Below are 13,524 nucleotides of genomic sequence, written 5' to 3'. Positions count from 1 at the left end.
CGTGGCTGGGAACCACAGAACCTATAGAATTCCCCCACAATGATAAAGAGAGTCATAGGGAGGTGGAGTACTCCCAAACATTGTATACAAAAAAAGCAACAAACCATGGAGTAACCATAAATCACCAGAAAAGAATAAAAAAAACTAATTTTATTTAATAGAATTACATTAAAAAGCCATACACAGCATGTTAAGATGAGGTCTCATACAGGAGGAATCATAATGGGGACACCTGTTACATAATGTATTTACCCCATGGATGGTGGGAACCAATCCATGGGATATAAACAGGCTGGAATAGTTAAATGCAAAATTCAAAACTGTTTATTTAACCAAGAAAATAGCCACCAGCCATGTTAAAATATAAATCATCCCATTGTGTCTCAATATAACCAGTCAGACCACTAAAAGCCCCGACGAATAAATGTAAATATATCTCAATATGGAGGGGGAGAAGGTAAAGATAGAGATCTATTGAGACTTACTCATGGTGTGCAGTAAACGATGTGCCTTGCACTACCCCGACGCACGTTTCGGCAAAGCTTTCTCAAGGGGAGGTGCTCGGGGTAGTGCGGGGCACATCGTTCACTGCACACCATGGGTAAGTCTCAATAGACCTCTTATCTTTACCTTCTATTTGTTGCTTTTTTGTATACTTTAAATCTTGAAAAGTCCACTGTTGAATGGCAATTCCTCTTGCAATAGAAAATCACCAATAATTATGAGTTCTTGTTAAAATTATATGTATCCCAAATTGTCTGCCAATGTAATTCCTACAATTTCCTTGAACAAAAAAACTGCCATGTTATAACTTATATCTACAACCATTTTTTTTCTATAAAGCAAATGTTCCTTACCGTTGAAATATAAATTTGACGGGGTTGAGCAGGGTTAACAGATGGCCATTTTCTTACAAAAGAAAAAAAAAAAGTGCTCCCGCCTGGTCCACAGGTTGTGAGTTGCACTACAGCTCAACTCCGTTCACTTCCATATGAGCAGAATTATCAGATACAACCTACTGACAGGTATGGGCTGTTTCGGGAAGAAAGCAGCCGTGTTTTTCTAATTCTGTATAACCCCTTACTTCTTAAGTAGTGCATAATTATTTTACAGTGTCGGCAATTCCACAATTTTGGTAAAAAAAAAATTGCATATACAGCATGTGAGGAGATAAATTAAAAAACCAACAATGGTTGTAGTTGAATATTGCGCCATACTGCTAAGTGTGCTCCCATGGTGAATGCTGTAGTAATCTCGCGTATCTCTTGTGCATTGTACAGACATCTATATATCAAAGTGATATTAAGGTTTTGGGTTCTTATAAACTAGGTAAATCATGCATCAGGTTCATGCTACATCCAGCTCGAAGCAATATGGCCGTCTATAGTATTTTATCTTCCTTGTGTCTTAAGTTGTATCAATACTGATGCATCGTACTGTATGATTGTAACAATTTTAATACAAGAATGTAAGCTTACCAAGACAATTATCATAGATGAGGTTTGTACCTCTTGTAGGGTAATATAATAATGGGGCTCCATTCAGGCCACAGTACTGGATCCAGCAAGGTTTGTATTTCTTTGCCCCCTTTCTATCAGGACACATTGTGATCATTGGGTTAGCCCCCATCCATTATTCACTGATACTATGGTGCCTATGCTTGTAGGGGAAACTGTAAAGGGTCTTTCTGCTCACGGGTACTAAAGTGGAGCCACCATAAACTGAGGCCACCCCTTTCTACTTGTTCTTAAAAGAAAGACGACAAGGGGCCTGTAATATGCAGAGACAGCATCTATTGAACATGCTCATCCTCTAGATACCCTAAGACCCCATTCAGACATCCATGATTTTTCAAGTATGCAAAGAAACGATCTGAGTTTTATCAGTGTGTGGTCAGGTGTCAATTTTTACCATCAGTGATTTTCACGTATGGAAAAATAAATCTTCTCCTATCCTTTACAATGTTAATCACTGACAGCAGAGGGACTGTACACTGATGCCATACATGTGCTGTCTGTGATATTCTCGGATTCCTATATTTGCATGGGTAATTTTGATCCATAGCTTTGATCAAAATCGGATATGTCTCCATGATTTTTTTGCAGATACAGTGTCCGCAAAAACAAAACAAAACATGGACATGTGAATAGTACTATAGACTTCTATGGATTCGTATTCTACCTGTGAAAATCACAGTTAAGGGCTCGTTCACACCGCCATATACACCTGGAAGTGAAAAAAAATAGAAGAATGCTGCGATTTCACTTTGAAATTGAATGCCGCTCACCCATTCAAGTCTATGGATGCATGGAAAACATCGGACTGAACTGGGATGACATCTGAGTGCAGACTGATTTCCGCGGACTCACACAATGGAGAAGATGGAGAAGTTTTGTTCTCCATCTTCTCCTCAGTGTGATCCAATTCTGTCATCTGATTACACTATACTGACACTAGGATCAAACTCTGAACAGAATGACATTTGCATAATAGACCCTAAGAACGCATACGAGATTCATGGACGTCTGAATGAGGTCTGATAGCCATACCCTGGTAATAGCTCTTTCCCTGGGAGCTTCCCCTGTGTTCTCAATAGAAAGTGAACTAGTCAACTTCATATTATCAAATACTGTAATAATGGGAAAAAAGGCATCCGAATGTGCTATACATAATCCATTCTAGTGATTGAAATTTTGTAAATGTTTCCCGTCTACACAAAAAAAGGTCAAGAATCCAACATAATGAATCAGAAAATACAGTATGTCATTAGTAGCAATACATTTTAATAGGCTAAAAACAAAGTATTTCTATCAGGAGCTTAATTTCTGTAAAATATTGATATTTGTTAGGCACAAGGCACATTTTTAGAAGCGGGTTTTCAGCTCCAGTTTTGCAGAAAGAGAAAGCCTTAGGCCACAGCCCCACTATCAGTATTCGGTCAGTATTCGGTCAGTATTTTTTCTCAGGAGTGGGAGCCAAAACCAGGAGTGGGTGATAAATGCAGAATTGGTGACTTGTTTCTATTATACCTTGTCTCTGATTGTTCCTCACCTGGTTTGGCTCCCACTCCTGAGAAAAAATACTGACAAAATACTGATAGTGGGGCCGTGGCTTTAGGATGGGCCTCCAAGCTGGGATCGGTGATAACACTGTACCAAAATGGTGATGTCAATTAATTTAAGATGCTTATCTAATCAAATGAATGTCTAAGGCTGCGTTCAAACGATGCGTTTTTTTTTGTGTGCCACGATTGTGGAAGAGAATCACAGCGTGGCTTCAATGTGTGAACGCGGGCTATATCATTTGAGTAGAATGGAATCTACACCACTAATGATTTCACTAAACCTGAAACCCAGTGGTGTAACTTGAAGCTCATGGGCCCCCAATTATTGCAAGTCCTTAACAGCAATGGTCTTTTCATATGGGTCAAAGGGACTTTTGGGCCCCCTAGACTCAAGGGCCCGGGTGCGATTGCAAACCCTGCACCTGTTGTAGTTATGGTCCTGCTCAAACCCTCAAAAGGTGGAAATATGGCTTCTGGGCCAGGTTCTTCAATTCACTAACATTCAGGCGGGATTCAATGAAACCAAAGTTGTATGCATTATATGTATAATTAATATTAGACTATGTGCACACAGCGTCTTTTAGATGCTGGCGAAGATGCCGAGTTTTTCCAGACTAAGCCACTTCAGGAAAATGTTGTTTCGATATTGCTGTACACTATGTTCATTTTATGGGGCGCAGTGTTCACATAGCCTTAATAAGCAAATATCACCTTTCGTCTACATAATGAACAATGTTGACTTTGCCCAAGTTCTTTTGAGTTTTTAAGACCAGATATAAGTGAAAGCTCGTGATAAACAGAAAGTTGAAGGATTTATACGAGAACACTAAATAAAGCAAAGATATGGTACCTATGACTATGGGGTTGTTCAGATTTATGATATTGATGACCTATTCTGAGGATATGCAATCAATATCAGATCACTAAGGATCCAACACCCAGCACCCCTATTTTCAGCTGCAAATTAGTTGGGTGTAAACTGTGAATTGTGTAGTGAATAGAGATTGAGAAAGTCAATAGGGGCAGAAATGCAGTTTTCGGCACCAGCCATTACACAGTGAATGGAGCCGTCTTGTTCCAGCTCCATTAACTGTTTGTATCCGGCCAATGGCGGAGCTGAAAACACCTGATTAGTGTTGAGCGAGTATGTTCTGTTAACCCTTTTGCCGAGTATGCTCGGGCGAGCACCGAGTAGTTACAGCTGCTCGGTGTTATGTTTAAATCACTCACGTGTGCATGATTTGCAACTGTTTGACAGCTTTATTACATGTGTGGAATGTGTAAGAAACAGACATTCCTCACATGTATTAAAGCTGTCAAACAGTCGCAAATCATGCACACGAGAGTGATTCAAACATAACACAGAGCAGCTGTAACTACTCGGTGCTCGCCCGAGCATACTCGGCGAAAGGGTTAACAGAACATACTCGCTCATCACTACACCTGATCTATGGGGTGCCTGGGAATAAGTAATCGGTATCATCAGCCTTGACAAGCCCATTATACGCCAATTTTACCATTAAATAATATATTGGGGAAATCCATATTCCCTTATATAATATTAGTAGTACTGTTCCTTTTAGCTACATGATCGTCTCAATATCAATCTCCAAGAGACTCTAATTTAACATTGGTAACGGTGCAGATCTATCAGCAGACTATTTGGTAGTCAGTCAACACACAAAAGCAGCGATAAAACAGCCCGCAACTTCTACAACATATGAGAAACATCCAACGCACTCTTCTAGTCACCTGACCGCTGCAGCCAATTACAGGCTGCAGTGGTACTATGACTTCTGAATGGGGCAGACACCACTCCCAGAGCTGGCGAAGTCCTTCGGAGAGGCCTGCGCTGGGTCCGTGGGGGGCGCTGAAAGCCTCTGTTTATTATTTTGAATTAATCCAATCCTAAAAAATATATATTTTACTGTCGGAGAACTCCTTTAATGGAAATCTGGAAATTCCTAGAGCCCTGCAGGTTAACATTGCACGCATATACTGTGAGATAATGACCCTTTATTGGCTGATACTTCTGCTTCTCTTCCCATTGTTAGGTGTCTATTCATGTTTCATTTTTAAAGGAGAATTTCATGATGAATGCTGGATTTTAATTGGTTGCTACGGGAAACAGATCTGCTTGTTCTTTGGAACAGATTTGATATATGGACACTTTGATTAAAAAAAAAAAAATACCAACCGTTTTTCAAGTTTTTACCAATAAAATTTAACTCATACTATTATATTATAGAAAGCGTTTGGCATTAAACATTGCATGGTTTGATAAAAATTGAGCAAGATATATCAAAACTGGTGCAAAGGAAATGTGAAGTAGTTGTCCATAGCAACCAATCAGGTCACAGCTTCCATTTTTCAACAGTTCTTTGAAAAATGAGAGGTGGAATCTGATTGGTTGCCATGGGCAACAACTCCATTTTCCTTCCTTCTTGTCCTCCATTTTGTGCCATTTTACAAAACCTATTTGTGTATTTTTTTTTTCAAAACTAAATCAACTAAATATTAATATTCACAATGATTGTCCTCCTGAAGATATTTTAATTATTCCTTATATTTTTCTTGAGGTTTTATTAATGTAATGTGACATTTGTATCGGTACCTCCGGGGTTGCAGGGCTGAATATTTGAGGGTACTTTTCAAAAATCAGATCAGATGCAGAAAGGAAGTAGTCAATCAACAACATTAAGAATTTCTATTATGCCGTCATATTGGAGCGACAATGCACCATCACTTTGGCGTAAAGAGGGCCATACATATATCCTAAATACAGCAGCTGGCCCTTTAATGCTCGACTGAGCAACAACTTTTCTTCCGACACCAACCACACATATGCACACTCTGCTCGACTGAGCGTGCAGTTGTTTTCAACAGGGAGAGGGGAATAGACTGCTTTCGGACTTTTCTCGAGAAAAGGTTGGGGAAGGAAAAATCCAGCCTTCTCGGATCTTTTTTTTTTCCTCCGACATCTGCCATTGGAGCGAGAGAGTTGAGACATCCTGATACAAGTTAGACAGTCTTGTGGAAAGTCTCTCTTGTGCCTTCTAAGGCTATGTTCACACTGAATTTTTTTCTAGAACAGATCCGCTGTAAAAAAAACACCTTGAAAAATTGCTTCAAAAACGCTAAAAAGGGATGTTCAATACTTGGACAACTCCTTAAATTTTACAGTCTCCGCTGATGGGCAATGGTGGGAGACCAAGCATCAAAATCACTGAAACCACGCCGGTATGGGTGGAGAGTAATGTTTTTTTTTATTGTACATGGGGTTGGAGGGCCATAGCATTTAAGAAGGGCAGTCCTAGTAGTGGACACTCCTTTTAAGAGACTCTTTCTATTCATTTCAATCATAATACTCTTTGCTGGTCATGCATTCAAGTTTTTTAGATTTTTTTTCCTTCTCTAGTGTGAAAAATGCCTGATGCCACAACAAAAAAAATAATTGGATGTCGCCTTCTTTGAGGTGGATTCCACCTGGAATCTGAAAATAACTCTTCAGAAAAAAAGCTTCAGGAAAATTAAAACTTCTCAAAAACTCACCCCAAAAAAGATTGTTTCCTGAAAAGCTTTTCACTTAAAAAAGGCAAAAAACACATTGGGGTATATTTATCAAGATAAATGCTCCCGAATTTTGGCGTAATTTGCAACTAAAAAAAAATTACTGTATTTTAAGGGGTATTCTCATCTCCAAGATCCTATCCCAATATGTAGTAGGTATAATAATAATAATGATAACAAATACCTCCAACTAGACATGTAGCATAGTTCTTCTGATTCGCTATGTCTCTTACCCTTTGTGCAGGGCATTACAGTAGCTTAGGTATCTATGGTTACGACCACTAGCAGCTAACTGTCACTATATGAGTGGTTGTAACCATGGATACCTAAGCTACTGCAATGCCCTGCCCATGGGGTTAAGCGACATGTAGTATAGTACTTCTGATTCTCTATTTCTTATTGGAGATACTTGCTAATATTATTATTATTACACCTACTACATACTGGGATAGGATCTTGGAGATTGAAATACAAATGACTCGCTCCATATTAATTACATGTTTTAGACTTTAAGGCTCCTTCTTCAGGCAATATTACAAATGAATTGATAAGACAAAAGGCAAAGCTTGCATATATTTTTTTTTTCTGGTTAGCCAATAAAGGTATCACTCCGGGAATACTTTTGTCATTTTTGGGCATAAAAGTATTTACATCGGAAAGGTGCCAACAATTTTGTCCGACCCATTTTTGGGGTTTTGTGTGAAATTATGTCCAATTTGCCCAATATACACAAAGGAAATAAACGTGTATAACAAAACACATGTAATTGCAATAATTGTCTGGAAGAAATGCTAATTTTTGGAACAATTTCAAGGGTGCCAACACTTTCAGCCATGACTGTAGTCAGGGGTCATCGGTCTGTGACCTCTGGCCATGTATTAGATATAATACCACCTTTTACAATACATTTTTATTGCTGGTAATACTTCATGACAGGATAGCATTTAATGCAGTATATATGCTTGTAAATCGATTACACGCATTCAGTCACCACAAGCTTGAACGTGCCCCCAATATCCTAAAATTAACGGTCATGAGGAATTACAACATGTACCATAGTTTTCAGTGTGAGACTAACTTCAAATCTCAGAGAGACAGGAGAGTCTGGGAATACAAATTTATGACAACCTTTGACACACTCAGTGCAGGAATGAATGTGTTTCATGGATTTATGTCATTCTATATCAACTAAGGAAAGGGCTCCTCAGACCTGTGGGGTCATCAGAAACCTGGACCAGACCTCAATCACAGGACAATAAAACTTTCACACTCCTTATCTAAGAACTTTTCCAATATTTACGGCCACAACTGTTTATCCCTCTCCCGTAATGATAGTTCTGCTTCACGTCACTTGTCTCATCTATTGCATTATTTCTGTGTCTTGTTGTGTATAATATGTGAATCTTCAGATTTTGTAAGCTTGCAATTTGTAACCATCTTTTCAGTGAGCCATTAAAAGGTATCAACCACTGAGGACTCTCAAATCTAAATATTTTTCTATCCACTGGCTAACACGGTACAAAGATATATACAGTATTTTTCCTAGGCTAACTTCAGACATCAGTCGAAAACTTCGGGGCAGTCACGTCTGCAAACTGCTAAGGTGCTAAGGTCAGGTATGTTGTGCATTTTCCACCATTGTGGATGAGATTTCATGAAATTTCATATTCTCACTAGGTCAAAATCTGAAGAGTAAATTGGTGCTGCAAATTGAATATCTACGGCATGTCAATTCATACTGTGGATATTCACACACTTCAATGCAAGGGGAGACTTCTATATATGCACAATCTACATCCTCTAATTTGGGCAAAGTTATGGTAAAGCCAACTGACCGCTGCTCAATTCGCTCTTCTGCACTAATCTATTAAAGGGATAACTTAAGCTTCAATATGTTATATTTTGAGTGACACATGTTGAACATGGTATAAGCAAGTGTTTTTCAACTTGACATGATTTAACGTGACACTCCACCCTGGCACTGAGAAGCAACTATACATTTCACATTTATAGCCAATCTACCCAATGCCCCTATTTGCCTCCCTCTGCCTCCTCCACTGAGACTGGCATACTGGTCCTCCTACATCCAAGATGGCTGTTGCAGGGGCATAGGGAGCAGTGGTATATCTGAACCACATCTACACAGGACAGGCAGGGGAGACGTAGTTTAGACTTTCGACTGTGCTCTCCATGCCACTGTGTCGGCCAAACTGGACACAGGACGACTGGCACGGCTGTCTCAGTGGAGGAGGCAAATACTGGGCACCAAGTAGGGTCACTATATATGAAAATATATTGGCAATTTTCAGTGCCAGGATGGAAAGTCACTTTAAGCTTGTGGGCGCCAATGCAAAATCTCCAATGGGGCCCCCAACTAACACAAGTTTTTAACAGTAATAGTATTTTCATATGGGGCAAAGGCACCTCGGGGGATCCCCCTAGTCTCCAGAGCCCGGGTGAAACTGCAACCCCTGCACCTATTGTAGTTACGCCCCTACAAGAGGACAGGACACACCTCTCTGTTGACCAAATGTGCATTTCTCAGGACTAGTAGTTTACAAATGGCTGGCAGTAAGTTTATTACTTGTATTTAAATGCGAATATTTCCCTCCCCCGCTGGAAACCCCAGCGATCAGCTGTAATCTGTGGGGAAACCTGTTATTAATGGGGTTGTCCGGGACTTTAACATTGATGGCCTATCCTTAGGATAGGTCCACAATTTCTGATCGGTGGGGGTGCGACACCCCGGCTGATCAGCTGTTCCTGGTGCCAGTGGCGGCTGGAACAGCTTGGTTGTGGCCCGGCACAGCACTGCTTCATCAACTGCATAGTGGCCGCGACTAGGTACTGCATACAGTTGACAAAGCTGTGCAGCTCTGCAGCTGAGCAGCTCTGGCCACCGCCGGCATCAGGAACAGCTGATCGGCAGGGGTCCTAAAGATAAACCATTAATGTTAAAGTCCCGGACAACCCCTTTAAGTGTTCAGTTTTTTTCTGCAACGCCATCACTGGAGAAACTAAGCATTACATATTGCCCATTGAAATCAATGAGATGTATTGGAGGTCAGGCCAGGTCCTCAGAGGTAAAAGACATTCCCTGTAAGTGCTCTCCCTTCTGGACCATAAAGTCATCCACATGGATCCTGAACACTCCGAATTCTGTAATAGGTTATATGAAAGGGAGTAAAGATAAAAACCCACTTTAGCCCTTGCATGGCCACTACTCTACCCGTCATTTCATCTCTGGTCAAAATAAAAAACCTTTAGAGCCTGGGTGATATGGTTGAACAGATAAGGCCTATAAACTGAATCTCACTTTCATTGCATTTCTGCTTTCAAGGAAAATTTTGTTAAAAACCCGAGCTTTCTTTTTAATTCAATATAACAAAATCACAATGCCTGAAATCAGGACTCTTAGGCTATGTGCCCACGAGGCAGAAATGAAGCGGAAAATTAGGGTCCGTGCCCACGATGCGTTTTTGCTGCGGAATTTTTGCAGCGTAAACGCTTGGGAAACGTTTGGTAATCCTTCCTCCATGGTCCCCAATGAAATTCGGCAAATTCAATGCCAATGCTGCGGAATTTTCCGCAGCGTTTTTGATGTGCGGAAAATTCCGCAGCATGTCCATTATTTGTGCGCTTACGCATGTGGAATTGCCTTCTTCAATGCATTAGAAAACGCAAGGCAATTCCGCACGTGCAAAACGCATCAAAAACGAGCAAAAAACGCGTGTCAAATTCTGCACGCGTTTTTCCGGGCAAGGACATGCAGAAATGAAGCGGAAATTTTCCGCTTCATTTCTACATCGTGGGCACATAGCCTTACTTTTGGTTCACGCTACCTCCACCATTCATCTGAATGAAGGGGGCCACAGTGTTTACTCAGACATAGCACCATATACGTAGTCGTGGCTGTGCCTGGTACTGCAGCTCAGAGTAGCTCAGTCCTATGCAAGTGAATGGGACATGACCACAACTGTATGCACTGTACTGTGTTTGAGTAAACAATAAAAACCTTTCGGCACTCATGGGAGCACCGAAGCTGATATCGCTCTCCGTTCTTGCTTTTTTGAGAGTCACGTTTGACATATAACAGTGTATAGAAATAAATGGCAATTTCTAATTAGTGCAATAGTAACCTTTGAGGATATTTGCATTTTTTAGGCATTAGCTCTAACACATGGGGATTTGTTTGCTGCTCCAAAAAAAAGCATCTGGTCAGTTTTGCCCACCGCTACTCTTTTTCTTCACCTTTTTATGTTCTCCTCGCCTATTTCCAGCTCCTAAAATTTAACACAACTCCACAATTTTGGACTATTCCTCTAGCAGTGGACAGTAGACTGATATACGTGTATCATCAATCCCAAATCAACTGAAATGCTGCAATTACATTATCGTATGCTACTGTAGTGCAGTGGTCAACAATCCATGACTGTCCAGTTATTCCAAACCTACAACTCCCAGCATGAAGTGATGCTGAGAATTCTAGTTTTACCAATGCAAAATGTACAAAATACTGGATATAACAAATACTGATCCTAGGACATATCATATAAAGAGATCACATATTTTCGATTCTAGTAACCCAGCTTTCTTTCTTTGCTCACTGTCGCCCCCTGATGCACTTTGTATTTTATTGCAGTTGTTATTTTTTTCAGCCCATTTACCTCGGTGACGTTACAAAGAAAGTAGAGTAATCCTACCATATTGCCACTGACTTTTATAATACTATGTTCCTGTAAAATGCATATGAGCATGTGGTAGATATCTATATGACTTCCTCATGATGTTACCAGAAATGTAACTTCTACAAATAAATTAGTATAACCACATTAGCTACGCAGGTCATACATCTTGTTCTCATTCACTAAAGGGACAGGCGTTCAGATTCACTAAAGGGACGGGCGTTCAGAGTCACTAAAGGGACGGGCGTTCAGAGTCACTAAAGGGACGGGCGTTCAGAGTCACTAAAGGGACGGACGTTCAGAGTCACTAAAGGGACGGGCGTTCAGAGTCACTAAAGGGCCTGACGTTCTGAGTCACTAAAGGGTCTGACGTTCTGAGTCACTAAAGGGTCTGACGTTCTGAGTCACTAAAGGGTCTGACGTTCTGAGTCACTAAAGGGTCTGACATTCTGAGTCACTAAAGGGCCGGGCGTTCAGAGTCACTAAAGGGTCTGACATTCTGAGTCACTTAAAGATTGGATGTTCAGATTTAGATTGCCTGCCTTTATCTACTCTGACGTCATCAGTCATCTTTCAGGGGACAGTCTGAAGGTCCCATGTGCATTAAATGGTCGGCTAAAGTTGGTTAATATATATGGTGTCCTTTAGGCTCATCATCAAACACACACAACCAATAATGAACCAGGTTTATTACATCCTCGGCTGAAAGGACGCCCTGGCAAGATAACAGGAGGAGCACACAAGCCGTGTATCTCAGGGCCGCAACTAATTTGGGGGCTTACAAGGTCATCCTCCCTGTCTCATCATACCCTCTTCACGTACCCTACCTTGGCTCCGTAATAAACTTAAGGGCCCTTTTAAAACATTGCTGTAGGGTTCAGTATTTTTTTACTTATACCCTTAGTAGTGAATACATTGCCCACATCTGTGGTTCCACTTTTCAGGAAAAAGGCCCCTTGATACAGCTTGACGATCTTATCCAGCCGAGACATGATGTTTTACACCACTGACGTCTAAAAGAGTAGATGGCATGGCTGTCTCCAAAACTTTTATAGACTTCAGTGGAGAGATCTACTGTACATGCACATGCGCTCACCTTTCATATCTGTTTTTTGGAATTATGGGTTTTATAAGGTCCCAAATGTTTTGACTGGGGCCTCCACAACTCTAAGCTGGCTCTGTCCATGATTGATGCAGGACCCTGCAACAATTATAAGGGCTGCATCAATGGCACATATTCTTTATCCTATAATTATCAAATTGAAGTAAAAAAAAAATCTAAAATGTAACCTCCTTCTTCAATCAGCTTTAGCCCATTAATCAAGTCTTATTGTTATCCAGTATAACTTAGGGATGAAGATAAGACTAAATCCATTTAAAAAAAAATAAGAAAAACAATAATTATGGATATAATTGCTCATTAAATCCCAGTTCAATATACTGAATGCTTTCTTCCATGGCACCAATATTTTTTTTTCTATGCATGTTCCCCCATACACAGCCACTTAGTATTCCATAGGTGCAAATAATAAATTCGGTCCTAGGAGTAACATTGTTACTGATGAGACAGAAGTAAGCAGCAGAATTATTACATTTTTAGCACTATAGCGGCTCAGAACATAGCTTTCGTTATTTTTTTGCAAGCTCCTGTTGAGCCGAGTTTCCCACCGTGATTGATAAGTGCATTCATTTACACTGATAATGAAGAGGTAGTTTACTCTGCGACATCATTACAGATACTATCTGTCTGTAATGGGGAACATGGCTTTGGTGCATTGATAGAATCCCTGATTTCCTTTACATCAGAAACACTATTACTACAGCGCGATCCATCACTGGTCTTGTGATTGCTGGCAGATGCAAGTGCTTTTGTCTCATTGATTTCTTGAGGGCTGAATGCTGCAGATACCAGAGACATCTCTTTAGATGGCCTACTGGGGATAAGAGATATTGCATAATCTGCAATAATAGCGCCAAGATCTAATTTACACGCCTGGTCAAATTCAGTAAAACCAACATTTGCATTAGCCTCACAAACCACGAACGATCCATTATCCTTCAGGAGAAGGTCGATGCCGCATATGTCCATCCCCAGGATGTTTGACACTTGCATAGCTAACAGTTTGCCTTGTTCACTAAGAGGGAAGGTGGAGCCCACGCCACCTGTAACACAAAAAAAATGCATATTTTAGGGGCTATAAAATC

The 13,524-nt window shown here is 40.5% G+C and overlaps 1 protein-coding gene across 1 annotated transcript in view; it reads right to left on the bottom strand.

Moving 5' to 3' along the window:
• Positions 1 to 5,597: 5,597 nt before the first annotated feature.
• Positions 5,598 to 13,524, bottom strand: part of RIMKLA (ribosomal modification protein rimK like family member A) — a 55,428-nt gene continuing 47,501 nt past the window's right edge. The window contains exon 5 of the mRNA XM_073656804.1: positions 5,598 to 13,482. Coding sequence (XP_073512905.1) covers positions 13,034 to 13,482 — 449 coding nt within the window. The 3' untranslated portion in view covers positions 5,598 to 13,033. The remainder of the gene's footprint in view (positions 13,483 to 13,524) is intronic.

Source organism: Phyllobates terribilis, unplaced genomic scaffold, assembly GCF_046119375.1.
Source record: "Phyllobates terribilis strain yellow unplaced genomic scaffold, ASM4611937v1 Scaffold_12__6_contigs__length_324123572, whole genome shotgun sequence".
Lineage (NCBI taxonomy): Eukaryota > Metazoa > Chordata > Amphibia > Anura > Dendrobatidae > Phyllobates > Phyllobates terribilis.
The sequence above is the reverse complement of the archived record's forward strand: the minus strand, read 5'-3'. Positions and strand labels throughout refer to the sequence as shown.